This window comes from Colius striatus, chromosome 1, assembly GCF_028858725.1.
Source record: "Colius striatus isolate bColStr4 chromosome 1, bColStr4.1.hap1, whole genome shotgun sequence".
In the NCBI taxonomy this organism is placed as follows: Eukaryota; Metazoa; Chordata; class Aves; order Coliiformes; family Coliidae; genus Colius; species Colius striatus.
The window spans coordinates 186,074,003-186,100,373 of record NC_084759.1 but is presented as its reverse complement, the minus strand read 5'-3'; the positions used below and the strand labels follow the sequence as shown (position 1 = coordinate 186,100,373).

Sequence of the window (26,371 nt, the reverse complement as noted above, 5' to 3'; positions counted from 1 at the left end):
ATGCCGGTCCTAAGAGCTGGGATCAGACAGAACAGGGGATTCTGAAATGAGACAGTTAACAAAGAGGCAAATGGTTGTCCCCAAATCTGTAAAAAATCCAGTTGGTCTTTGAACAAACCTTTATTCTTTCCAAACATCTTTGTTATGAGGATGTCTCCTTCCGTACTTAGCGATCCTGTTAGAAGGAGACTATCTGCAGGAGGCTAACTAACCATCCTTGGCCTACTGAATACAGCAGAAGAAATAAAGCTGTTCATAACAAGCAGCTCCATGGTTTCCAGTGGGGTATTGGATTGAGAACTATGGAACTATCTTCTGGGCTATCAAGAAGTGACAGTAAAGTACTCTGGCATATCATCTGTGCAATCCTACAACCACACTTGGGAAACAGATCCAGTTCCTCACACTGTTATCTCTGCCATCGCTTTATTTCTACAGCTATGATGAACTGACATATATTTTAAATCATTACATAGCACAGTCACTTTCAATCTGTGTTCTAATTTAACAAGGCAGATCTATTTATTTTTATGCCTCTTCTAAAATGTAAGCACATTCTATCAAAACTCTAGACTATCACTGGTGACACATTTCAGAGTCTTAATAAAAGAAGGAAGCCTTCATGCATTATGTCTCCAACCTGATAAAACTATATTGGCATTTCCCTTTTTTCTTATTTCCCCTTTTTTATTACTGACAGCAAGTTTTTCTACAAAGATTGTTTCTTCTTAGCAGTTGTAGCCAGTCAAGCAGAGAACAATGTTTAAAGATTAGTTAAACACAGGCTTCGGTCTATTTTATACCCCTAAAGTTCATAATGGCAGCAAGCACCTACTGAAAGGTCAGAGTGTGCAGCTCCTGTCAGAGTTAAGTCTTCTGAGGCATTAGTTTATACATATAAATCAATAGGAAAGCAAAAGAGAGCTGTCAGCTATTCTTGCATGGAAGCTACAGCCTAGAATAGCAACAAGAGGTAAATTTATCTTACAGCAAACATCTGTGGATTTGTGGATTATTTGTTTTTGTACAGACATCAATTAACATCACTAATCCAAACATGACTGAACAAGATACGGTCAGCACTATCTCCAACCTTTCCCAGAAGTCCTTTGAAAACAACTGTGACTATCAAAGCCTACTTCCCCACCCATCCCCTCTGCTTACATATTTCACCACAGAAACTCAACCATTAGAATCCAGACATTTAAATTATTCTGAAAATAGTGAAATGAAATGCATCATTTAAACCTATATTAACATGAAAGACTGATGAAACAGCTCAGTAACTTGTGCTGAAACATCTCATGAGTTGATATTTTAGTTTCCAATTCTTTAATCCTCTACTTATGACTGAAAATAGGCTTGGCATCTCAGAAAACCTCTGACCTTGCTGTTAGAGGAATGGCAAGAATTGTCCGAAACTGCAAGCTGGATTAAGAGTTATCTAAACAATAAGGCCAAACCACAAGGTAGAGAAGAACTTGAACAAAGGAACAGAACAGGCATTCTTTTGCAAGAGGCAAATACCTCCAAGCAAGGCACATATCTTGTCTGACATTGCTCCTCTAAGCAGGCAGCAGCAGCCCAGAGGCCACCTAGCAAGCACGCCCATTCATTAACTTGGTATTTGTGTTCTCCCTATGCTCTCAAGGTGTAATTAACCCCAGTAAAACAGTTTTGGGATTCCTGTAGCTCATTGAGCTATGCTCTGAAGCACAAGAAATTAAAGACAAAAGCGGATACTGTCTCCAGTAAATATTTAACGTGCTTAATCTCATAATCAAAATGCTCACAAACCAACTTAGCTGTGGGTAAATCACACATTTGCATACGCTGCTCTGAATGCGTTACCACAAAAACCACAGGTACTTCATAAGACATAAAGGCCACACAGGGATCTATGCTTAGGACAGCTCAGTCTGAGACCTGCTGGTTGATCTAATCCCTGCCACAACGATGGATCTTCCTCCTACTCCAACCTCTCTCAGGTGCTGGGTACTCACAAACTCTGGGGCTGCACTGGTGAGGTTTCACTATGCTTGGACCTTCTAGAAATACTGTGTTGTTCTGGCTCTCCTACTGCTCCTGCTTACTTAACCCACTACTGTATTCATTAGTCAGTTCAAAGAAAACCCATCAATATACACACAAGCTGAGACACAGTCATTAGTGTATACAGAAAAGGCTTCAGAAAACAGCTTCTGCTCAAGAGCTATCTGTGCTGCTGTTTATCTGAAATTTTACGATCTGTCTTTATCAGTCAATACCACATCTCATTCCTCAGCTGAACATCCATGGTTATTGCTTAAAGTGAATCCTTTAAGTATAGCTTTAGCAGAGAAACAAAGTGGAAGTTGTTCATTTACTAAATTCATATTTTAAAGAAGTTATATGGGGAGTTTAAAACCACACTGTTAACCACAGATACTACCACAAAAGTGGACCTCAGGGAAGCCTTCACAAAGATGAATAAATACCAATATCAAACTAGGGATCCAAATGGGAAGACTCGTGCAGAACACCCATTATTTGACTGTGATATCCCTTATTTGACATTCCCATATTTGATTCTGTTTAGATCCTTTACAACAACAGAAAACATAAAAATTACAGAAACATCAGGTTTAATAACAAAAATGTAATGCTGAGCATCAGTTTGAATTGAAACTTGAGTTGAGCATCAATTTGAATTTAAGTATAGCAGCAAAATAAAATATCATCACGATCCTTTGAAAACTGAGTTCCTGAGAACAAGTATCAAAATTAATCCGTCAGTCAAGACATTTGGATTCCTCTAAAAAGAGGGGTGTTTTTTGAATGATGTCATCTTATCAGCAAAAATAGAGATCGTTTTACAGTGTTTGCTCATTTCCAAATCAAAGTATGTTTAACATAACCAGTGACACACGACACCGATTAGAGAAATGACTGATAGAATGTCAGTTAGATGAAGGAAGCTGTGAACTCACATGCTCTGATGATATTTTCTTCAGGAGTTCAGAACTGGGCGTGCCCACAACTTCCATTATTCTCTTTAGTTGATCGATATCTGAATTGTTTCAGGGAAATAAACAGCACAGGGTCCTTCTGGATTCAAACAATTCATCAGCTTTCACACAGACAGTTAAGATGTTTAAAACTATTCAGCAAGATGATTCCATCGTAGTCCATGGAAGGATACCAATTCACACCTACCCCTAAACCTAGTCCTGAAGTACTAACTTCTCTATCAATATCAATCTGTCAGGTGTTCCCATATGTGAGAAAGGTGCTTGTGAAAGAATGCTTTCCTGTCCTAGTTCCCAATTTAACATAATTTTAAGCTTAATTCTCACAGCACATTTGTTTCCTTAATCTGAAGGATTTCTGAAGAGCTTTCTAATATGATACAGCACTTAGGGCTAGATTACGAATCTGAGAGCTGCCAAGTGGAAAGTTTTCATTTGGTAGCTTTAAAAATCAGCTTTCTATCAGTCTCAAGATTAAAAACTTTGAAAATTTTTCATTGTTATATATGACCTGTAAGGTATAATACATTTTCCCTAGAGACTCAAGGTTATTTTACAGGGTTTTTAAAAACGGATGGAATCATATAATTGTAAATAATACTTCATAACAGCAAAAGATCTTATTTCTTGATAACTAGATGTATTGACTTTTCAAAATACCACATATCATGTAATCAAGCAATCTGAGGCACTGTCGTCATTCAGATGATGAACATCTGGACAATGCCTGTTCTTACAATAGAGCCTAATTATGCTGACCACAATGGAAAGGTCAGCAGGGGGACTTGTGTCTCAGCTCTCTTGACAGTTTTTCAGGCAATTCTAATGTCATGTTGTTTTGTACCTGGCAATGGCTTAAATTTAGAAGAAGAATTTCCTTTTTGAGGGATTTCATAGTAGCAAGAAACATCAATATTCAGTACAGAAGAATGTGCTTTTGTTCCCCATATTAAAAGCTTTCCTCCTCCGATGCAGTTGTTTCCTCATTCTGTGTTTTTCTTCAGTTTTCTTTTCTTATTTTACTGCTCTCCTCAGCAACAGCTCTTTTGTTCCTCCTGCCAGCACAGGAAACGCCAACAAAAATCCCTGATGCTCCAGCGAGGACCAGAGCAGAGCGCTGAAGGGGTTCTGTGGCTCCTGTTGGCTTTTTTCCCCCTATAACTAGACACAATATGCCTATTAATTCACTTAAAAGTTAATTTGTTTGCATTACAGGAAGTTACAGCCAAAGACCAGTTCTATTTAAAAAAATTATATTAGTTGACTAAAATTACTGTCTTTAGTCAGCTTCAGTTTTAATGTATGTTATTTCAGTAAGATACACACATGGAAGAAATCTGCTCATTGTAACTAGGTTATTATTTAAGTGCAGATACACAACAAAGAATAAATGTAGCTTATTGTGTTTTAGGAACATCTGTTACCATTTTTTTTCTACCAGTAGGTCTTATGTTCATCTGTCATATGTGCTAAACTGAAAGATTAGCAAAATTGTTTGCTGTTTTAGAAGTTTCTTACCTCAAAAAAAATTCCATAGAAACACTCAAGTTATTACAAAAAAAAAAGGAATAACTAGAGAATATTTTAATAGCTGCATTCCATGCTTTATGTCAAGGATACAATCGTTTCCTGGAAATAGGGCCTTCCCTTTCAATAGCTCTGCCATGATGCATCCAACCGACCAGATGTCAACTGCCAAAACCAGAGAGAGAAATGTTTATGATGAATCAAAGAGATCCTTGAACAGAGTTGCCTCTTGGTTTAAAACTATGATTATATCCAGCTGTAGCAAAATGCAAGTCTCCACAGTTTACCTGTTTGATTGTAGTGCATCCAGTTTAACATGATTTCTGGAGCTCTGTACCATCTTGTTGCAACATATCCGGTCATTTCATCATCAGTTTGTCGAGCTAAGCCAAAGTCTAAAATCTATAGAACAAACAAATAAATAAATAATGATGTAAAACAGCCCTTTTCACTTTTGTTAGAGGTACAGATTTTCCCCATTACTCGTTTCCGAGTTTATCCGTAGTCCCTCGCTAACACCGAAGTAAACCATGAACGCGCTACGGATGAACCCATCTGCTCTCCCTGCTGTATCCCTCCATCCAATGGCTCTGCGTAGAGATGCTTCCACTGCAATGAGCCTGGCCCTTTGTCCTCTAAGGCAAACTTTACATTTTGCCTCAAGTTCTATTTTCCACTGACATTCATTAGCTAAAAATAAGCACTGTTGCTATAAAAAATGAAACACTATCAACTGGGAATGCTTGTGTAAAATACTAGCAGTAAGTGCCACCAGCCATTTAAAAGTTTAAAGAACCCACGAGCTGATGACAAATCTGCAGAAGTTCTGTTGTTTCCCTCTTATGTCTACCAATGCTTTACCCAAATCATGCACCATTCTGATGCCACTAGGAGAGGAACAGCATAACAAGGTAGATTTAAACCACATGCCATGTTTCTTCAGTAGAACTCCCTCACAGAAACAACAGAAGAGCTCTGTTTAGGTACACATATTACTTACAGGCTTGAAAACAAAGTGTTCCCTTCTGTATGCTCTCCTTTGCTAAGTTTACGTTGACAGGAAGTTACTTCAGTATTTTTTTTCCTGCTCATTTCGTTGCTTTCTATTTTTTGATTAGTCTATGTCCCATTAATTTCAGATCTAAAAGGTTTCCCTGACTCAAAGAGACACTGTTGTAAATGGGTAAGTACCATCTGAGCCTCAGTGCTGTTCGGTAAGTCATTCATCCGAGCTAGTTAACATCTCTTCAAATAGAAATGTGAGTTAAGATCTGTGGCAACCTCCAATGATAAGATTCAGCATTATTTATTAAAAGAATGGCTAATCCTTTTCATGGGGAATAAGAAAATGTTAAGATTACCATTCAAAATTCCAGTTATAATCCAATTTGAAGATATAAAAAGCTTAAAGAAAAAGATTAAGATATGAATAACACATTAGCATCTCTACTCCTGATGTACTTTAAAAGCATTACTTATGTTTTAACTAAGCAAACAAGGCATGAATAATGGTGTGAAACTCAAACACTAATGCCTGTATTATTATAAGGGTTTCAGCAATATTTTTCTTTAATAGTCAATTCCTTCTATCAAATGTGTACACGTGCACGTTTTCCCCCTTTTTGCTTCTATTCCCTTTTTGTTTGTACCTTGAAATATCCAGTAGGTTTTTTTTTTTTTCTATTAGAAAGCAATTTGGTATCAGCAGAAGTAAAGCTATAAATATAAACAAAACAAAGAGCAGTGTAACAAATGCTAGGCAGAGAGGTGCATAGATACCATGGTAATATGAAAAAAACATCAAAAGTTTCCTTTGCTTACAGTACAAAAATACAGCACACACTTTAGAGTGCATGATCAAACCCAGATGACCCATAAAATTTCACAGATGCTGAACATAAATGCATGGAGACATTAAAGGGATAATCATGAAACTTGCTTAGCATCTGCAAGAGTCACTAAACCAAACAGGAACTACAGTTTCTCACCACAGACCTGGATTAGCACAAGAACTTAACTGCACTGCTCTTACTCACTATTGTGAATTTTTGCTGATCTCGCAGTATTTGGAATCTTTTCTTAAATCCCTTGCAGCTGGAATAAAGTGATTACATCACAGTCTCAGTCACAGGGAGAAAGATGTTTCTGACTGCCATGGAGAAATGCTAAACTTCTCATTCTTAGGCTTAAAGGCTTAGAAAGCTAAAAGACATCTTTTCCTTCTCCAGAGTCTCATGCTTATTACGTGTTATCGTATCACACAGATACACAAAGATACGTATTTATATAGACATGTACATTAAAATAGCATTTAAGAGGTGTGGATTGCAGAGTTCTTTTTGTGTGTTGTTTGTTTGGTTTTTTTTTTTTTTTTACTGCCTGTAACTAGTAATACTGGTATCTTTTTCCAGATCATTATTTAATTTAGTTTGTACATTCTATAGATATAAAAAAGAAAGTCGTTACAAGGCTTCATGACAGATGCAGGTATATATCAAAGGTCAAACTTTCAAGATATACTCAGCTCAAATTATTAGCCTACGTACTATCTGTGAGGAACCAGAGATGATCATTTTGTAAAGATAATGTGTTCATATTAATCAACCTTTGAAAGAAGACACATGCTCATGGAAATGGGTTTCTTATGCCACAGGAACAACAGCAGCAAACAGTTGAAATTAACTGAATCAGAAACAAAAATGGTTTCTCAGAAAAATGTCATCTTGAGAGCTTTTACATCCATTCTTCATTACAACAGCATGATACTTACCCTCAATTCACAGTCTTCATTTACAGCTAGGTTACTGGGCTTCAGGTCCTGTAGCAGAACAGAGAGTTAGTCAAGTATTATTTTAATCCTTTAAAGTATAACACATTAAAGTGTCTTAGTAACACATTTGATGCACTTGGGGACACACTCCATTCATTTTAATTATTGCCAATGAGTGAACTCACCCGGTGGATGATTCCAGCTGAGTGAATATACTGTGAAACAAAAAGGGAAAAAAAATGGTAAGATCTGAAGTTAGAGGTGAAGGAAGGTGTAAGTCACTTGTTTTATCTTTTTGCTCCTGAGATTGATTGTTTGATATAAAGAAAAGACGTCACACTACATTTTCAGATCAAATGGATATTTCAAGAAAGGTAACCATGAAGAGTAGTTTCTACCATAAAAGACAGCACTTGCAGTGGTTGTTCTGTTGAAAGTTTTACTAATTTGGAATTAATAAGATGTCCATGTTAATCAAGTAGTGGCTGAGTGAAGTCAGTGGCCTAGGGAGCAGTAGGGTTGACTTCTCAATGATGTAAATCATCTTTCCATACTGTGAATACTGAACATGAGAGACTTGCACCCTGGGACAGGTTAGTGACGAAAATATCTATTTAAGTGACAGCATTACTTCAGATTCACTTTCAAAGCAGGAACCCAAAGTGGTATGTCAGTGGCTATTTAGTGTCTCTCTTACTTTACATAAAATATTAACACTCAGAGACCAAGGAAAGCTGACTCTCAAATTGCCTATTGTTCATGTGTTAGGATTAACAGCCAATCAATGTATGATCTTACTGGCCAGGATCAGCAAGATCTTGAAAACCTTTTATTCTGTTCTCTAGAAGTGAATTCACATTCTGTTTTAGGAGCAGGGATTACATGCAAAACCTACATGCAGTCTATCAACTGGGAAAAGCCAAAGAAAACACAAGGGCATTCTTGTTCCAGACCTACACACCATTTATCAGAAGGATAGGGATGCCTGAATACAGAGGAAACCAAGACATGTCTTGTGACAGAAGAAGTCGTGTCCCTGCTCTGCTGAGAGATGGACATCTGCTCCTTCCAGTGCCACCATGAGTCTTCTACCCATGAGCACAGAACCCTGCCAAACTATATAGCTCCAAGCTAATGCCTTGTTTGCTCAAAGAGCTTCTGCAGGGCATGAAGTCTGTGCTCCACGCTGCTGGGCACGTCTACCAGCCACCTCAGCACTTGCTCTGTGTGCCAATACACGTTGTCATGACTCCAGTACGTATGTAAGCAAGGTGTTATATATGATCCAATGTTCTTTGACTAATGAGACATGAGAACTCCAATTCCAGAAGAGATGAGCCATCATCAACCTCTCCCCTTTGAAACAGAGACAGAAATGCACCTGAGTGCATTTTGGAAATTAAAATTCACTTTAAAGCACAGCTCTTACTATTATTTAGCTCTGACACAACCTTATATTCAAAACCACAAGCTGGATAATTAACTCCAGAACCCATCTTCCTAATTAAGCTGTTAACTTAAGTAAATGAGACAAAGCAATTAAGGGCTCAGTTCTGCAATTTTTATTCACTAAAATCGACAGAACCTGCATGCATGAATAAGAATTACTGTCTCAGGAACAAGGTGACTTGCTGAAAATCATGTAATAAGTATATTTCAGAGGCTGTATTTACTATGGCTTGCTTTCAAACACACAGTTGTATTCCATGCCTAAAACAGCAATTACTGTTAATTTAGCTACCAGAGCAGCTGACCATTCTCCTTTCCTTTTGCTTATACCTTGGAAAACCAACAGCAGTTCAAGAAAATCTTTATCACCTAGTAATGGGAAGAATTCTCTATATCTCCTGTTTATAGAAACTCATCTGTTTAATGTTAGCAAAATTATACATATTGTCATTCTTTTGGAATAAATGTTTGTTACAATGTCACTGCCAATCTCTCCTTATCTAATTGTATCATTTTTAACTGATACAATTAAAGGAAACAGGGACTTTAACAGGCAGAGTAATTCTGGGTGATTGTATGCAACATTGTATATTGCCACGATAACCTTCTACTTCATAGAATCATAGAATGGTAGGGATTGGAAGGGACCCAAAGAACCCAACTAACTTTCTTATCTCTTCACACATATGACACTCAATAAAAATCAGGGCTGTAGTTTTTCAAATTGGCTTGTGTTTTTCAAAGCACAATTGTGAGTTACTTGCCATATTGCTCTTTATCAATTTCACATTCTTCACAAGTTTTTTCACTACCTTCTTATGACAAGTGACGTGTCTAAAACACAAACTGCACATGACAGAACATGTTCACTTGAGACACACTACAATAGCAAATGATTATCCTTCAAGAATTACTTTAATAGAATTAATGTTCAAAGGGAGTATCCACATGTATTCTGCAAATAAACATTGGCAAGCTTGGAGTTTTGTTTCTGGTTAGAGGTATTATCTGATCATTTCTGAAATTGCTGCTGTCTGCACACTCTTAAGACATTAAAAAAAAAGTTTAAGTACTGTCAGTGCAATGAACCTGTTGTTACTGCAACATTTCAGCTGCTGAGTCTCAAACTCCTGCACTTAGCCAGTACCTTAAGACCTCTAAGTAACTGATAGATGAGAAACTGTATATGGTCATCTGTTAACTTCTGGCACTTCACAATGTTATTCAGGTCAGCACCCATCAAATTTGTCACAAGATACCTGTGAAAAGAAAACAGAGAGATGAAAACAAAGAAACATGCCTCACTTGAGTGTCAAAACATAAATTCTTCTAAAACTAGCACATCTAAAGGGTAGCTACACACTCCAATGTAGGTTCCTTTTCTATTTTCTACTAACGCACAGTTTGTGCCCTTTAAATCAACTTTAGGCTTCAATAATAGAATCACAACTATGAGATTTAGTATAATGAAAAAGAAAAATCCTTATAGTACATTAAGAGCTTTTGTCTCTGTTTTCTCCATGACACACACTACAGCAGTTCAGTGAGGGGAGAATGCAGCATATTTTGAGATGAATGAGAAGCCTCACCCGACATCAAAGTGGGATCCTGAGGACTGAAACTATACCACCTGCAAGACTTCGAAATATCTGATGCTGGAGATTAACATTGGATTGTCTGAGATATGAATGTTCTGTGTGACTTCCCTCCCTACTCCCAATGGACAGGGTTCTTTCGACAAATGTTGCTGAAATGATGATTCTTTTCGAAAAACAGTGCTGGGACAAATATACACATCTAGCATACTTTGTTCTCATTTGTGTAATGTTGCCCCAGAGTTGAAGGGGTTTGGCCACTGATTTCTATGGAGACAAAAATACATTAATTACTATTTCTTCTGCTACATTGTTTACCTAAATGCTTTCACATGATGTAAACCAAGAGACACTCAGAGTAATTAATATGTTTGAGTAACACCAAAACACACCTCGTATTAGGTTAGTCAGGAATCTATCCTAAATTTAACTTCACTTAGTTAACCAACAGAATACTTTACTGTATTCCTGAACTAAGCCATCTAGCTGTGAAAAAATAATCTACATTTAACATATAATTAAACTGAAAAAAAATATTAAGTTTAAGCCAGTTTACTGGCTTTTATGCAGCATCAAATAATTCACAATATACCTACACTTTTATTCATTATAATTAAAAAGAGTACAAAAATAAGGCCAATCCTCCTGCCTTCTGTTTTGTGGAAAAGTTGCAAAAAGATTCATTGAGGTTCTTTACATAAAACCAACTGTGACTGCAAGTCTATTAGAAAAGTATGTACTACCTTTTTAAAACCAGAGTGGTACTTAATTATTTACTAACTAGTCAGAAGGATTTTTAAATTCTACTTACACTTCATTAAAATTTTCTATCGATGTTGCAGGTGTAAAAACGTCTAGCAATCCTATAACCTGAAATATGAAGGAATCAACATTTTACTTTTAGAAATCTGTAAAGCAACGTGTAATTAGCATTGACCGTGTTTAGAAATTTTGGGATAAAACTTACAAAATATGACATATGGTCATTCTGGCACAATAGGTGGTCTATACAGGTATAGCTTCTCTGTCTCCATGACCAATAGAAAACTATATTAATTACAAAAAGTAATTACAGGACTTAGACAATCAGAAATAGATGCAGGAAGAGTAATGACTCATTACAGAAAAGCTGACATGTGACATACATCTTTTATGTTTAAGATTATGCACACTTATTATTCTTAAAACCATGCAGTTTCATGGGTTATCTTGTTCTGTTGCTGTTTAACTTTTTTAACCCACTTTCTCCAGGATAATTTTCCATCCACCATATTTTATTCAGGCTTCAATTCAACAAGTTCCTTTTGAGCAGGTAGAAACTCCACTGAAATCAACTGTTTGCCACAATGAAGCTTAGAATAGTACTCAATTATTTGGGGCCTGAAGTTCTACTATCTATCTAAACATTACACTGTTGTTAATTCTAATGAGACTGTCTGCCTTTAATTTCTCCATGGAATCCAAATTCAGCAAAAGCAGGTCTGAGGTGTATTTTTTCCTGGACTGATGTTTCAAAAGCATCATATAATAGTAAGCAGAACACTCATTACTTTACTTAGACAATAGTGGGACTTGGTTTAGATTTCATTAGCTGCATCTTCAAGATGCAGGTTTCTTGAGCAGCTAGGGAGTTGCATATATTTGCCTAAAAAGATTGTGCCTAACTGAAATTAAGACTATGTTGCAAACTTCTGTCACAGAAATTCAAAGGGAAAGAACTCACTCTTCACTTACGTTCTCATGCTTCATGTGCTTCAGCAACCTAAGCTCTCGGTAGGTCCTCCTCGCATGAATAAGGGACTGGAAAGGTCGTGAAAGCTTTTTTACTGCCACCTTCTGTCTTGTTTTGGTATCATAAGCTGAACTGGAAGAGTTAAAGAAAAAGTCCACGTTGATAGCATGTTCTATTTCAAAACACTCAGCTAGACGACCTCAGAAATCTGTGCTCTCTTGGGGGCTCTCACTTCTTCCTTTGCCTTCTTTCAATCTTCTTCTCGGGGACTGCAAATGAGGCAGCTATTCAATGGTAACTTTGAGCTTCACAGACAGTTCCCTTGTTTCCATCTAACAAATTACTAATGCTTACGAGAATGTTTGGGACTCATCCCCATATGTCAGGAAAAATAACCACAGAATTAGGCTCATTAGTGCAGCTCCAGCCTCCATCTCCAAGGTAAGGCTCATAGAGAACATGGGGATTCAAACTCTGGGTCTTACTGAACAAACTGGAGTCTTTGCTAATTAGAAGGCAGCTGCCATTGTGTACAGCAATATTAATTACCTATGTGACCACTGGCTTGCTAGATGATAATGCCACAAAACTGGTATTGAATTAGGGTGTTGGCATAGCCAAGGCCATACGGTTTCCTTGGGAAATGCTGGTAAAAAACAAACAATGGGTACATGTCTTACACTCCAGCCCAGAGATCCTGATGACACACAGCACATGCTTAACTTCATACACATGGAGATATCCTGCTGAAAAGGATATTAAATACATGTCACCAATTATGCAAAAGGTGAATCACTGGTTTTTGTGCATTAGGAAGACATGACAAGCAAAACAAGCCACAAATAAATGCTGGCTGTTATGTAGGACAGGAATAAAAATGATTCCTGTGTGTATTACTTCATGACACTACACATTACAATTATAAAAAGATTCAGTTTGTTATCTTCTCTTAGGAAGAAAATAATTATTTAAATTATTACTCTTATCATTAAGCTTAAAATATGTTCAGTTAAAATACCTTGAAATTATCTGTTTGAAGTGTGGATAACACTATCTATGCTTGCTAGAGAGTATTAGCAAGCAGAGAACCTTCATGGGTCTTTACCTTCCAGAACCCTTTTGAAGTTACAAATACAAAAATTAGATAACATGAAAAATGCCCAGAGCAGGATGACAACAGTCAGTGGTCACACTAAATGATATTAGCTCCTTATGAACAGTGTTTTAAACACTCTTGCAAATTGTGGTAGGACATACACCTTAGAGACAAAAACCATTGATGGTGCCCGGAGTAGCTCCCAAGATAATGCACCAAGCCTATAATCAGCTCCAAGTATGTCGAGTCCTACACATACTGGTGATCTGCTAAAGTCATAAAGAGCCAAGTGAAGAGCAAAGCCTTTTTATTTGCAGGCAATAGAGAAACAAGGTGATGTTTCCAATGAGAAGTGGCAAAGAATACGAGCAACAAATGGGCAGGAAGGGCAAAATGGCATCTGCAAGGCAACTGTAATCCAGTTGTCCTAGAATTCACCCAATCTCTGTGAAGGCCAATGCAGGGCACAATCCAGCAACATTCTTATTTCATAAAAACAGAGTAACAGGGAATGTTTCATCAAAAAGTTTCTTGTAGGCACTGTGGCAGGAGTGAGTCAATCATGACATAAATGAATAAGATAAGCAGACTACTTAGCTAGTTTCTTGCAAGCATCATAGAAGTGGATCTTCAGGGAGGTTTAAAGGTATACAGGATGGTGGGTTTGCTGAGCACCTCAGGAAGGGCAATCCCTGAGCAGAAGAAAGCATGCATAAGGAAGAAGGAAAAGACTTCTATCACTGAGCACTGGAATATCACAGAGAAACTTGTTCTGACTGTAGGGCAGAAATACAGCTATTCAGGATATGAGGATGCTGTGTTGCTCAAATATGTGGAGAACTTCAAGGAACAAAAAGTGTAAGAATTGACAACAGAGATATTTTGAATTCCATATGACTAGTCACAAGGACAACACAAAAGTTGCACAAGTAAATCTGAAGAAATAAAAAGGAAGCCAATGCTTAGCTGTTAATGTAATAAAGATTATACCTAATCACCCTGTGTCTAATCCTGGCCAACAAAGCCACTGGAAAACACCATCAAGGTTCACAAATACATACTTTCTATGTTCTTTCCAACTTTTTTCCAGTGGAAAAGGAAATGTTTATCCAGATAAATATATAACACTGCCCAAACAGCAGTCTGTGCTTCACATATCAGCTCTTCAGCTATCTCACAAACCTTCCCACTTATGCTCGTACCATTTTGTGAAATACTATGTACATCATACAAGGATAAGAAGAGTTAGATTTTAAATCCTGTTATCGTGATAAACATCCATCTCCTCCCAGTGCTAAGGTCAAATGTGGGTTTCAGTTATTTAAAAACCACTGATCTTTAAGATAGATTGCTTTTTACCCTTCATATGACTCAAGGCTGCAAAGCTTTCAGATAGCACAAAGCAATTTTGTTTAGCTTCAGTAGTTCTTATGATGGCAGCTTTTTAGTCCCAGGATGGAAGCACATAAGGAGATAAGGGAAAAAAAAAGACCAAAGCAAGCAAAACCAAATGAGAACTTGAGTCCTAGGACTTCCAATGGGAAATCACTAATTGAAGCTACATAAGCCATGTACTGACTTGGTTTAAATGAGTTCCTCCACAGCCTAGAAACTGTACCAAATGATAATCAGTGCTAATGCCCTCAGGCTCTTTCCTTGCCTAGTTTACAATCATTGTAATTCAAGTTATTAACACTGAACCTTCAACAATACAGATTTTGCATTGTTAGAACTCTTGTTTGTCAGGTTCAAGGATGACTTACATCTATAATCTCTGCTACTGCCTCCATGATCACATTTTGCAAGCAGCAGGCCACTGCCTATATTCCTCCATGTCTGCATTTACACCTCTTATTTTAGACTTGGTCTCCCTCTCTTGCTATTAAATCATCATAGCTGCAAGCTGGGTTGTCCCCTGAATCCCTCATCACCCCTGAGTAAACTCTTAGGTGTCAAGATGAGCTGCTTCTTTTCAGTGTAATCTCCCCAAGACTGTTCAGCTTTCAGATTAATTCCTGGATAGTACATCTCTGGCCCCAGCAATACGGTGAAAAAATGGGGTCCTTGGTCAGGTAACCAGCCTGATTATAATGATTCAAACAAGCTTCTTAAAAAAAAAACAAACCCAAAACCCACCCCCACCAGCAGCCCATGTTGTTAATTAGTTTGATTTAACAGGGAAAAAACAGTTAGAGGCCTTCACCTTCCCTTACCCTGCATGAAACCCAACTCACACCCTCCCTGCCTCTGCATCGAAACTGGAGATGACTTCTCCTCCAGTCTCTTGGTGTTTACGTGGCCTCGCAAATAACTGTCAGCAACTTACAGAACCTTCTTCTTTCCCAAGGTTATTTTCTACAGGTTTCAGCTTTGGCCAACCACTTGTGTTTATATCTGGTTTATACTCACATCTGGAAACAAATCATCCTTCTCATCCCTCAGTTACTGTCTCCTCTTACCTCTGATTATGATGTTTCATCATGTAGCTGGGCAGAATAGTAAGATGAAGATAAACTTTGATATTTGCAAAGGGGTACCATCTCCCATCTCTATTCTTTAGCACTAGTATTTCATTTGTTGTAGACAGTGAATATAAGTGACTTTTTAATTGCATATCATGAGTATTTCTGACATCACCATTAAGCAATAAGTTCATATGACTCAAAACAAGAATACCACTTTAGACAGACTTTCTGTCATAATTTTAAAAGGAACTCAATTGTTACTATTTTTTTACCAGAAGCAATATTTTAATAGCTTTTTCAGATATGGTAATTCATGACCCAAAACCCTTTGCAGTTATGACACACTTTTTACTGTCTGTCCTTTCTAAGATCAAGGATAAAAAGTTATTATTCTGCTTACAGGGATGGCACAATTTTCACACAGATTAGAGACTTTTGCTTAGTATGACTTTCAATCATTGCTTAAATTAGACTTACCTTTTCAGCATTGTCAACTCCTATATTTAATAATTCTATTGAAGTTCCACTAGATGAAATATGAATCTCTATTTATATGCACATTTTTCCAGTCCTTAAGGCTTCATAGAAAAGCTTGAACATAGGAAGCTAACATAGTCCAAAAGCTCAGGAGGTAGAAAGTACAGGGTTTTAATAGCTTCATGCTAACTACATCATTTTTGATGGGACATGGATTTTTGGTAGCTGATACTTATAAACATGGTCATAAACACAATTATTTCACTAGTATCCACAGACAGTTTGTCCCCTGTGGTTGCAGAGCAGTAATACTGGACAGACAGGCCGTTCTCATGCACAGCCTGTTCAGAGCCTTCAGGGCTTGTGAGATCAGGAGCACACTATTCAGCTAGTGCTACTTGGCCTTCAGGATCAGATTTGCTTCAACAGCTAGAGGGCTGCTTGTGGGAGCCCAATCTAACCAATGTGGACAATGTGACAACGTGTGCAGCCAGCTCATATTTGATTCAGTAAACTCCAGTATCCAGTACTGGAAGAACTTTTCCTGGGACTGACTGGCTCTCAAACTACAGCTGGACCCTAAGCTTCCTAATGCTTTGAGCTCGGAGAGGGCTTATTAGCTAGACACCCACAATGCCCGAGAAGAGTTCAGTTGAAATGCAGTGCTCAGTTTAGTGAGGCCTCTTCGTTCCTGGCACCAGCTCAAGTCCAGTTGATGCAGAATGAAAGTATGACTTGAGTTGGTTGTACGTGATGCCAGTCTTGTGTCTGCAGTGAAGTCCCACTTTGCTACAGGTTAGCCATGTCAGCTAATATTCCATCCTTATCATCCCAAATAACCACGAGGTTTTGGTTGTCTACAGAGTGTGATTTTACATGTTCAATCTGTAGAAATAATTAGGTATACTTATTCTAATCAATTTATTTGGAGTCAAGAGCAAAAAATACAGAGAATTCTAACTTTCCAATTTATTTTATGTAATTCAGTGTCCCAGCTAGAAAGCCTGTTACCCCTACATCATCAGAACTTTGACAAACTATACCAAACTTAGAATGCTGTACACAAACAGATCCTTGCATTTGCCCCATGTGACAATGACACTGGGTCTGGGTTTCCTCCATATTGTTCTAGGCATCTATTTTTATTTCTTTTCACTGCAGCACAAATTTCTTTCACTGAGTCACATAACTTCAGAAAATGTGAAGATTCCTCATTACATGTAAGTAAGTCTTCAGAGAAAAAAATAATGACAATATGTGATTTGTACTCCAAACATAAGATTCACATGGACATAATTGTAATGATTTTGCTAAGAAAGTTGGTAACATCCAGAAAACAAAATAGAAAATACACAAAATTTCTGCCACATATTTAGTACAGACACAACATTGAGCTGTTATCTATAGTCCTCAGCATCTTTTTATGTACCCACCAACTCCATTATAGAAGACATGAACCTCCTTGTGGAAAAATGTCCCACTAATTTGTCAGATCCTGAATTACTGATAAAAACAAGTAACAGCTGCAGAAAGGTGTATGTGAGTAAGAACTGAAGAGAAGAAATGAAACAGAGGCCAACACACACCGAGTCTAATCACTGAGGTAGGCAGCCCTTACCACATCATGTATTGGGAAGTCCTCATAACTGCAGTGAATGACGAGCCCTTTTTACATTTCTCATTAATGTCATGAAAGTAAATGAAAGCCTTCATACAAATAATATGGATTTTGGGTTTTGCTTGCGAAGTGTAGTTTGTGATCTTTGTCTTCTGGATTTTCTCTAGGATTCCTCCTTTTTTAAATAAAATACTTTAAAAAAAAATTAAAGCTACTTTTTATTGAGGTATAGAGTAGTCTTCAAAAAAGCACACACAGCATCTACCCAATACCAGAAAATGGAGCAAAATAGCTACTGGCAGTGCAGCAAAAGAACAGGAAAAGGCTACCACAGTAAGCTTAAAGTAAGCAGCAAAGTAAACCCAGGAAATGGTTATTTTGTTTCTTTTTAAAAAATGTTTCATTATTACAAGCAAGTTCAAGCTGTTAATTTCTATGCTCTAAGAGCTAGATTTAAGGTACAGAGTGTGTGTCTGTTTACTAAACTACACAAGTTATGATATATATGTGCATCGGAAGGAAACCATAAAGAAAAATGAGATAGTAGCAAGACAAAAGGTGGGAGGATCAGCAACAGGCAGCTCTGAAATGACACGTTAATCTCCTCATTAGAGAAGACAAAAACCTTGCTAGATGATGACAGGTTACTGTATTGTAAAATTACATCTCATCACGGATATAATTCCAACACAGCATGTTGAGCACTTGCATCAATTGTTTTGGCTTTAGTACAATCACTGTCAATTATCTCAGATTAATTTACCACTAAATCTAAATATGAAAGCATAAAACCTCTCTTATATATGCAACAAAATTGCTCCATAAGCAACATAAAATGTACATGTTTTGAAGTCAACACTGAAAAATACTAAAAAACAACTGCTATCCATGTTCATGTGAATACATCACCAGTCTTCTTTCAATGTAACAATGTGATCATAAAAATGCTGTATCAGCCTCTGAATCTACAAGCTGTATTTTATGTTCTGATCTGTCTCTTTTGTCTCCACAGTGTCTGAAATACACAAACCACTTCACAGAGGAGCAGTTTCACTTTTCTGGGTGAAGTTATAGACAGTACAGCAGAGTGATGCGTTTAAAATCATGCTTGTGAGAAAAACATATAGAAGGTTGGGGTCATAAGCTGTTAGCTTCCTTTGCACATGTAACCAACTCATGGACACTAAAATAATAACATATTTTAGGTAGCCTATAAGCCCAACCTTGGTATGTAAACAAGAAAATCTGTTAGCTGCCACTAAGCCAATACACCGCTAAAATTGTACTCAATTCAGCATTTCATTTTAAAAAGACTGCTAGGTAGTTTTTAACTGTGGGCTTTGAAGCTATAGGTAGAAATGTTTGTTGTTCATCTGGATATAAAGTTTCATGTGAAAAATACCAGTGCTTTCAAATACATTACATAAATCTGGACTTCTGTTCTTGTCAATCTTTTTCCTATTCCTGTCCTACTTCTACTGCACATTTCCTGTTTTCTCTCTCTATAATAGCCAAAATGTTAAATGGTAGCAATTTGTTCCCAGGTCATGTAGGAGTTTTGAAATGCCCTCTCCTTTCCTGACTGTATAGATAGAATTAAGACACTCAATTTTTGCTACCAAGTACCTAACAAAGGAGCAAACAGCTCCTTGGGAAGCTGCATTGAAGAAACAGGATGTAAGACTTTAAGAGCCCTGGAAGAGGGACTGTGTCCCCTATCCAATCACAATTGTGATCAACTGCAGGAGAGGAAAACTGTTAGCTATGCCACTGCTGCATCATGTGGCCAGAAAGTTGTATATTATAAAAAAACTCTATGGAAGTAGAGATGAAGACGCTCTGCAGAGAATTTTTATTCTGTTAACATATTCCTACAGACATGCAGAAATCTAATTCCATGGTTCTTGCTACCTTTTTGCCACAACTGGCTTGTCTCCTGCCTCATCTCTTTTCAATCCCATACCTTTTTTCTCTCTAAATTATCTCATTAATTCCTCCTGAAAGAAAACCTGCACAGTATGAAATGGTGTTGATGAAGCCAGATGAACATGAGCCAGCAGTGTGCCCAGATGGCCAAGAAGGCCAGTGGCATTCTGGCTTGTATCAGAAACAGTGTGACCAGCATGACCAGTGAAGTGATTATATTCAACATTGGTGAGGCTGCACCTCAAGTACTCTATTCAGTTCTGGGCCTCTCTTTGCAAGAGAGACACTGAGGTGCTGGAGCATGTCCAGAGATGGGCAATGAAGCTGATGAAGGGTCTGGAGAACAAATCTGATGAGAAGTGGCTGAGGGAACTAGGATTGTTTAGCCTGGAGAAAAGAAGGCTGAAGGGAGACTTTATCACTCTCTACAACTACCTGAAAGGAGGCTGTAGTGAGGTGCGGGGTTGGTCTCTTCTCCCAAGTAACAAATAAGAGGAAATGCCTCAAGTTGCACCACGGGAGGTTTAGAATGGATATTAGAAAAAACTTCTTCACTTAAAGGTTTGTTACAGTGCCAGTGGAACAGGCTGCCCAGAGAGTTGTGGAGTCACCATTCCTGGAGATATTTAAAAGACATGTGGATGAAGTGCTGAAGGACATGGTTTAGTGGTGGGCTTGGCAGTGTTAGGTTAGTGGTTAGACTTTTCCAACCAAAACAATTCTGATTTTATGATTCTATGGTCTTCCTCACTTCTTGAGCTTTTGTTTTCTACCCATTTCTACAATTCCCTCTACTACCCTCCTCACAAATATACAGACATTTTTCATCTGCTCTTTAACTACTCCCCAGGCCTTATAACAGCATCCTATGTAAAAATCTCCATCACAACCATTCTCAGCCCTTCTAATCCTTCTCCCCAAACATCTCCTTCCTGATTCAGTCTAATTCATTAAAAGCATTCTTAGACATTCTCATTCAAAATAGAAACTTTGACTCCGTTCATTACCATCCCACTTTCCTTTCCAAAGTCAGTAACTACATTGTTCCAAAAGCTGGAAAATACACAGGATGAAACTGGACAAAGGGCTGAAGAGCAATCTGCATTCTATCCCAGTACTCCAACAAAACCAATCTCAATGAACTCTCCCTGATCAATGCTCAGAAATACTCCTCCATCTTCCTTCATGTATCTGTCACAAAATCTCTTGAATTCTTGGTCCCCCTTGACTTTATAGCTGCAAACCCCGCTGTGTCTTCATTTCTAATAGCTGTTTCATGTTCCTCTGAAGGTCCCTCTCACTCAACAAGATTTTTTATTGCTTCACTTATTTTCATACATTTATTCTAGCAATGCTACTCCAAAGATGCTCCTCCTAACTGATAATGCCACTAATGCAACTCCTTTTACTTAGTTCTCCTCCGTGTTGCAACCTCACTTTCAGGACCTTGTTTCTAAGTGTCATTATTATGTATATTCAGTCTTAAGAGGTGTCCTGCCTCTGACTGGATTCTCATATCAGCCTTCATCTCTTACTCAGTTCGCAAGCATTTGAACACGCTTAGAAAGGCTTATTATAACTATCTGCCAAACTAATGAAAAGCTTCAAAACTTTTATTCCAAGTGATGCATACCAAAAATAGACAATTGCTAACAGATCTAGGACAGCAGTACTTTAACAATACTGTTTGAAATGTTTCTAATAAAATGTAACCACAAACATATTTAGGATGAAGTTCTGCCCCTGAATTTGCATTGGAAACAAAACACCTAATCCAAAACAGAAACAGCCCAAAGGGAGTCCACTGAAATCCACAGGCTCTACACATGTTTAGGATGCTACCTTTAGCCTGTAAAAATCTAGATAGTCTTCAGTTTCCAGCTGTATTTATATTATATATTATATATTTACTGCTCTAAAAGTTTATCTTAAACTAGCATGTAATGTTACAGTGACACATATTGTATCTCCAGTAACCCGATCTCATAATGGAAATCATATACTTCAGTATCACTATAGCTAAAGGGTCTCTTTAAATAAAACTCATCCAAAAGTCATCACATACCACCTTGGAATATGGAATTTTTCTCTTTGTCAATTAAAGACAATTTGTATCTGCTTTTAAAAAGCCTCACACTACTGAGTTGTCTCAGCATCTCCTTAAATGTGAAAAGGTCCTTGATGTGAACAGTATTGTCACTGTTATAGTCCAAGTCTTCCAAATCATTGCCCTCAAAATGCTCATGAGTGATAATCTAACTGGAAGCACAGGATGGAGTTGATGGGGGAAGAAGGGGTTAAACTTCAGGATAAATGCCTTCCACTTCTACTTTTCCACTTGTAGTTCCTCAAAGCAAAATAGAAACCTAAACACCAACCCTTCTTCCCCCTTTTTTTACCCATAATTAGCTAGGAAAAAAACTTAATGGATCTTAAGCCTGTGTTGAAGTTACCAGGGACCTGCTGAAGTGCTGCATTGTGTAAATCACTTAAGACAGGCTCTACCTTCCTGCTTTTCTTGAACTGAGGCCTGTGTCACTACACTCCTACTTAGCACACCTCTTTTTAAAAATGTGTTATATCACTTGAGTTGATGTTAGCATACTCTTAAGATTAAAAGAGACTGACTGCATGACGTAAGTACTATTGATGCCAATGGCCTCTGAGGAAACAGAAGCAGCTCTGGACTCACTGGACTCATCTTCCAAAGCCTGTTCTTTCCAAAGAAGTCAGAACACAGAGCCTGTGACATACTAATGGAAAACAACTTGTTGAGATCAGAGACAGCACACTGCAGAAGGCTGCTTATACCTCCCAGGCAAAAATAGGTCTAAGTAGGTTGCAAGACAGTTTACAAAAGCTAGTGCAAAGAGAGGCATACAGGCTTTATAAAAAAACCTTCATAAACCAAAAATCTATCCACATTACATAATTTGTGTTACTATAAAAAGCCTTCCAAAACAGAAGAGATGAAGAAGCTCTTTCTCAAGCAAGTGGTAACATCATCTCTGAGTGGAAAAGGCAGACAGATACCAAACCACACTGGACCTATCAAGGTAGTACAGCAGGGAGATAGACACTACAGGCTGGAGGTGCACTTTATTCAGCCAGAAATCTTATTTAAAAGGCAGAGTTGCAGATGACAAGAGTTTAAAATGCAGTCTGACCTTAAATGTGAATTGTCTCTTTTCGCTAGAAATGAAAGAAAATGGTAGTAGATGAAGGTTACCTTATGCAGGTAAAAGCTTGCTTGCTTCCCACCTAAATGGCTATAAGCTTCCATGCTGCACTTAAAATGCAGCATGTTTTTAAAACAATGAGCAGGAACAGTGCCTGGTCTACAAGAGTCAATCATGTCTTTGACTTCAAGAGAGATAAATCCCAATTTCAGGGTGGACATGATTTAAAATAATTGTCTAACACAAAAAAACTTCAACTTGATAAGCAAAGCTAAGGAAACAACTCCAAAAGAAACAGTTCTGCATGTCATTTTGATATTTGCTAATACACAAACAACGCCTGAAAAAATAAAAATGAATCAAAATGTACTGTTGAAAACTCCATTGATAATTTAAAATGGAGTTAAGCTACACACCATAGTTCCACTGGGCTTTAATTTTTTTATTCCTAGACTTAAAACATCAGATCTGACAGCAGCAGATGACAGAACGTCCACTAGCTTGAATGGCCATACGAAAGAGTCCAGGTAAAAGGAAACCCTCCACTGAATTAAATACAAGAGCAATGCAAAATGTACTTGAGAGAAAGACCTCACAGTTCTCTCTGTGGTTCACGTAGATGCTCAAGTGCAACTCTGCTTGGCAGTGTGGCTGAGTCCTCCTGAGGCTTTCTAAGAACTACTCTTTATGATGCATTGTTAAATAAGTGAAAAAAGCAGCAGAGCTCTTTGTGCTAAGGAAGGTTCACTTTTTACACATACTACACCATCTAGCTAAAAGCCAAGAAAAATATAATAGAAAGAACTGTGCTTGATATAGATGCCTCTCTAAAAGTGAATCTATTTTAATACAATAATATTCATCTCTATAGCACATCTGAGGTATCTGCATATAAAAAATAACTCAAATGTGACTTCTGTTAAAGTCAGTTAACCAGACCAAAACACAGTCTCCTGACACAAACTCTTCCATTGATTTTGAGCTGCGAGGCAAAAAAAGGGCAAGCAGAAGTTAGCTTAAATACAAATATTTACAAGATATTTCTTATTACCAGTTATCACTTCACTTGCACAAGTCTATCAGATGTGACTGATAAAAAAGGAAAGGGTAGGACTTGAGAAGAGATTCACTGAGGTAGAAAAAGATTTGTTGCAACAACTTTGTTCCTATTTTAAAGCCAGAGCTTGGAGTTCAGGACCTTGGCTTCTATTCAGCAAAGCACTTAAGAATTTGTTTAATTCCAGTGGTTTCTCTAGGATCTAAATATGTTTTTAAATATTTTACTGAATATGAGTACAATTACTTGCAAAAGTAATGTATCACTCAGGGGAATGACTGTGTCTCGTGGGTCTCCTGGGTAAAGCACATGCACACAGAGGAAAAAGAAATCAATTTCAATAGACACTAAAAATAGATGGCTTTTCTGAGAGACATGAACCTTTTCCTCACATTCAAGCTCCTATTTAAGTGTATGGTTCATTGATGTTAACAAGGCTATTAATATAGAGTAGTATTTTACTGCTGCATTCTTTTCTCTAATGTATATTTTAGAGTGAGCCTTTCCCATAGCATCTTCCAGTCTCCATTTCATATCCCAGTTCCTGGCTTCTCCATTGATAAAATACTAGGATTTCCTTGGCTTCACAAACAGAAAAAGAAGTAGAATGAATTAACACCACTAACACTTTAAAAAAAAACAAAGCACCAGCTGTGCTGCAAGTGAATCACGACATTTTAATTTTCTTCACTTTTGCCTAGATTTCCCTGGTGCAAGCACAAGCCTGAAAAAGAATTCAGAGATACTTCACACTAGTCCTGAGTGTTTCTGCTAGTTATTGGAGGTATTTTATATGCATACACCTAGATTATGTGTAATCGGGTCATTTCACAGAGCTAGAGAAGGAAGCAATAGGAAACTCCATAAATGTCCCCTGGTATCTAAATGTGTGAAGAGAAAAAACACTGAGCAACTACTGCACAAGTTTAGTCCATGGCAAAAAGTTATAAAGAAATATTTTTTTGTGTGTAGAACATTCATTTCAAAGCTCATTGTAGATTGGTTTTGCATAATTCCCTTTACCCAGTTTACAAAAGAAACGTGATTCTTTTCCAGAAATACCTTAACCATCACTGTTATTTCCAAAAATTGACGCAAAGCTGTTCTAAACGTGGTTAAGTGTGCATCAGATACAAAAATAATAGCCTAATCTGCGCTGGGAGTTCCCGAAAGTGCAAACCTGGCACAGCAATCACACACAAAAATGAACCCACAACAAAAAACCGAAAAGTTTTACAGCAATATGTGATAAACCCTTGTGCACACTAAGACGCTGGAGCCCTCGGGCAGTAAGCGGCCACAATTTGCGGTTCCCCCCGAAATAGCCGGGGGAGCTCCCTGTCTCGCTGCGTGCGCCCGCCCCGTGCCCTGGCCCCTCTTCGGGCTCCTCCCGTTGTTTCCGAGGTCAGAGCGCGCCCCGGGCCCGCGCGGGCAGTGCCGCCCGGGAGCCGCGGCGCGCCGGGGAGCTCCGGGCCGGCGGCGGGAGAGCTCCGGCGGCCCCTCCGCGCCTCGCGCACGCCATGACTGTGCAAGATTCCCGGCTTTGGGGCAATTTCCATGCCGGCGCGGCCGGTCGCTGGAGCCGGCGCCGAGAGCGGGCGGCGGGCTCGGCGGCAGCCTGATCGCTGGCCCCGCAGGTGGTCTGTGGTGGGGGAATGTGCGGCGGCAGGAGGGTGGGCAGAGGCCGGCTCCGGCGGCGGGCCCGGTTGCCGAGGTGACGGCGCGGCACGCCGCCGGGCCGCCGCCCGGGCCAGGGGCAGCCTCATCGCCACGCCGCGCGGCCCGGCTGCCCAGCGACACGCCCCCGCCGCCGCGGGCTCGGGACCGGCCCCGTGGCTGCCGCACGGGCGGCCCCCCCGCCCCACGGCCGCGACCCCCGGCGCTCGGCACGGCCGCGGGAGCCTCCCGCCCCCTCCCGGCATTGTCTATCCCCGTGGGGCGGCGCCGGAGCCGCTCCCCCACCCCCGCTGCCGGGTGGCGGCACCTGCCAGTTCTCGGCCCCTCTCCCGCAGCCCTGCGCCTACCAGACGGAGCCGTAGGCGCCGGAGCCGACGGGGGTGAGGTTCTGATAGCGCTGGGGCACTTCCCACACCGTCTTGTTCAGCTCCTGCCGGTAGAAGCCGCCGCGCTCGGACATCTTCCCAGCGGCGGCAGCAGCAGCGGCGGCGGCAGCCGCCCCTCAGTCGAGGCGGGGAGCGAGGCGGGCACGGCCGGCGCCGGCAGGGAGGAGGGACCGGGAGGGGAAGGGGAGGAGAAGGTGAGAGGCCGAGGGGTGGGGGCAGCGTCCGAGGCCGGGCAGGGGCGAGGGCCGCCCGGCGCTGCGGCTCAGGACCGCCGGGGGGGCCCCCGGTGTGCTCCTGGAGGGCGTGGGGGGACGGCGAAGCGCTGGTCCCGCCCCGGGGCGGACGGCATCGCTGCCGGAACGTGCGGGAAGGGAGCGGCGCCGCGGCCCGCTGCTCCTCGCGGGGGCGG

At 39.4% G+C, this 26,371-nt stretch overlaps 1 protein-coding gene across 2 annotated transcripts in view; it reads right to left on the bottom strand.

The window, feature by feature from the left end:
* Positions 1-26,169, bottom strand: part of MAPK11 (mitogen-activated protein kinase 11) — a 32,169-nt gene extending 6,000 nt beyond the window's left edge. Inside the window, exons 1-9 of one of the 2 annotated variants that reach the window (XM_061988818.1) lie at positions 25,924-26,169; positions 12,084-12,213; positions 11,161-11,219; positions 9,902-10,013; positions 7,491-7,520; positions 7,306-7,353; positions 4,823-4,937; positions 4,629-4,700; positions 2,970-3,049 (exon numbers count right to left, since the gene is read on the bottom strand). In XM_061988818.1, coding sequence (XP_061844802.1) covers positions 2,970-3,049; positions 4,629-4,700; positions 4,823-4,937; positions 7,306-7,353; positions 7,491-7,520; positions 9,902-10,013; positions 11,161-11,219; positions 12,084-12,213; positions 25,924-26,036 — 759 coding nt within the window. In that variant the 5' untranslated portion in view covers positions 26,037-26,169. Of the gene's footprint in view, positions 1-2,969; positions 3,050-4,628; positions 4,701-4,822; positions 4,938-7,305; positions 7,354-7,490; positions 7,521-9,901; positions 10,014-11,160; positions 11,220-11,316; positions 11,373-12,083; positions 12,214-25,923 lie in introns of those variants that run through there. The other variant, XM_061988824.1, reaches the window with a different exon arrangement.
* Between the last annotated feature and the right edge of the window lie 202 nt (positions 26,170-26,371).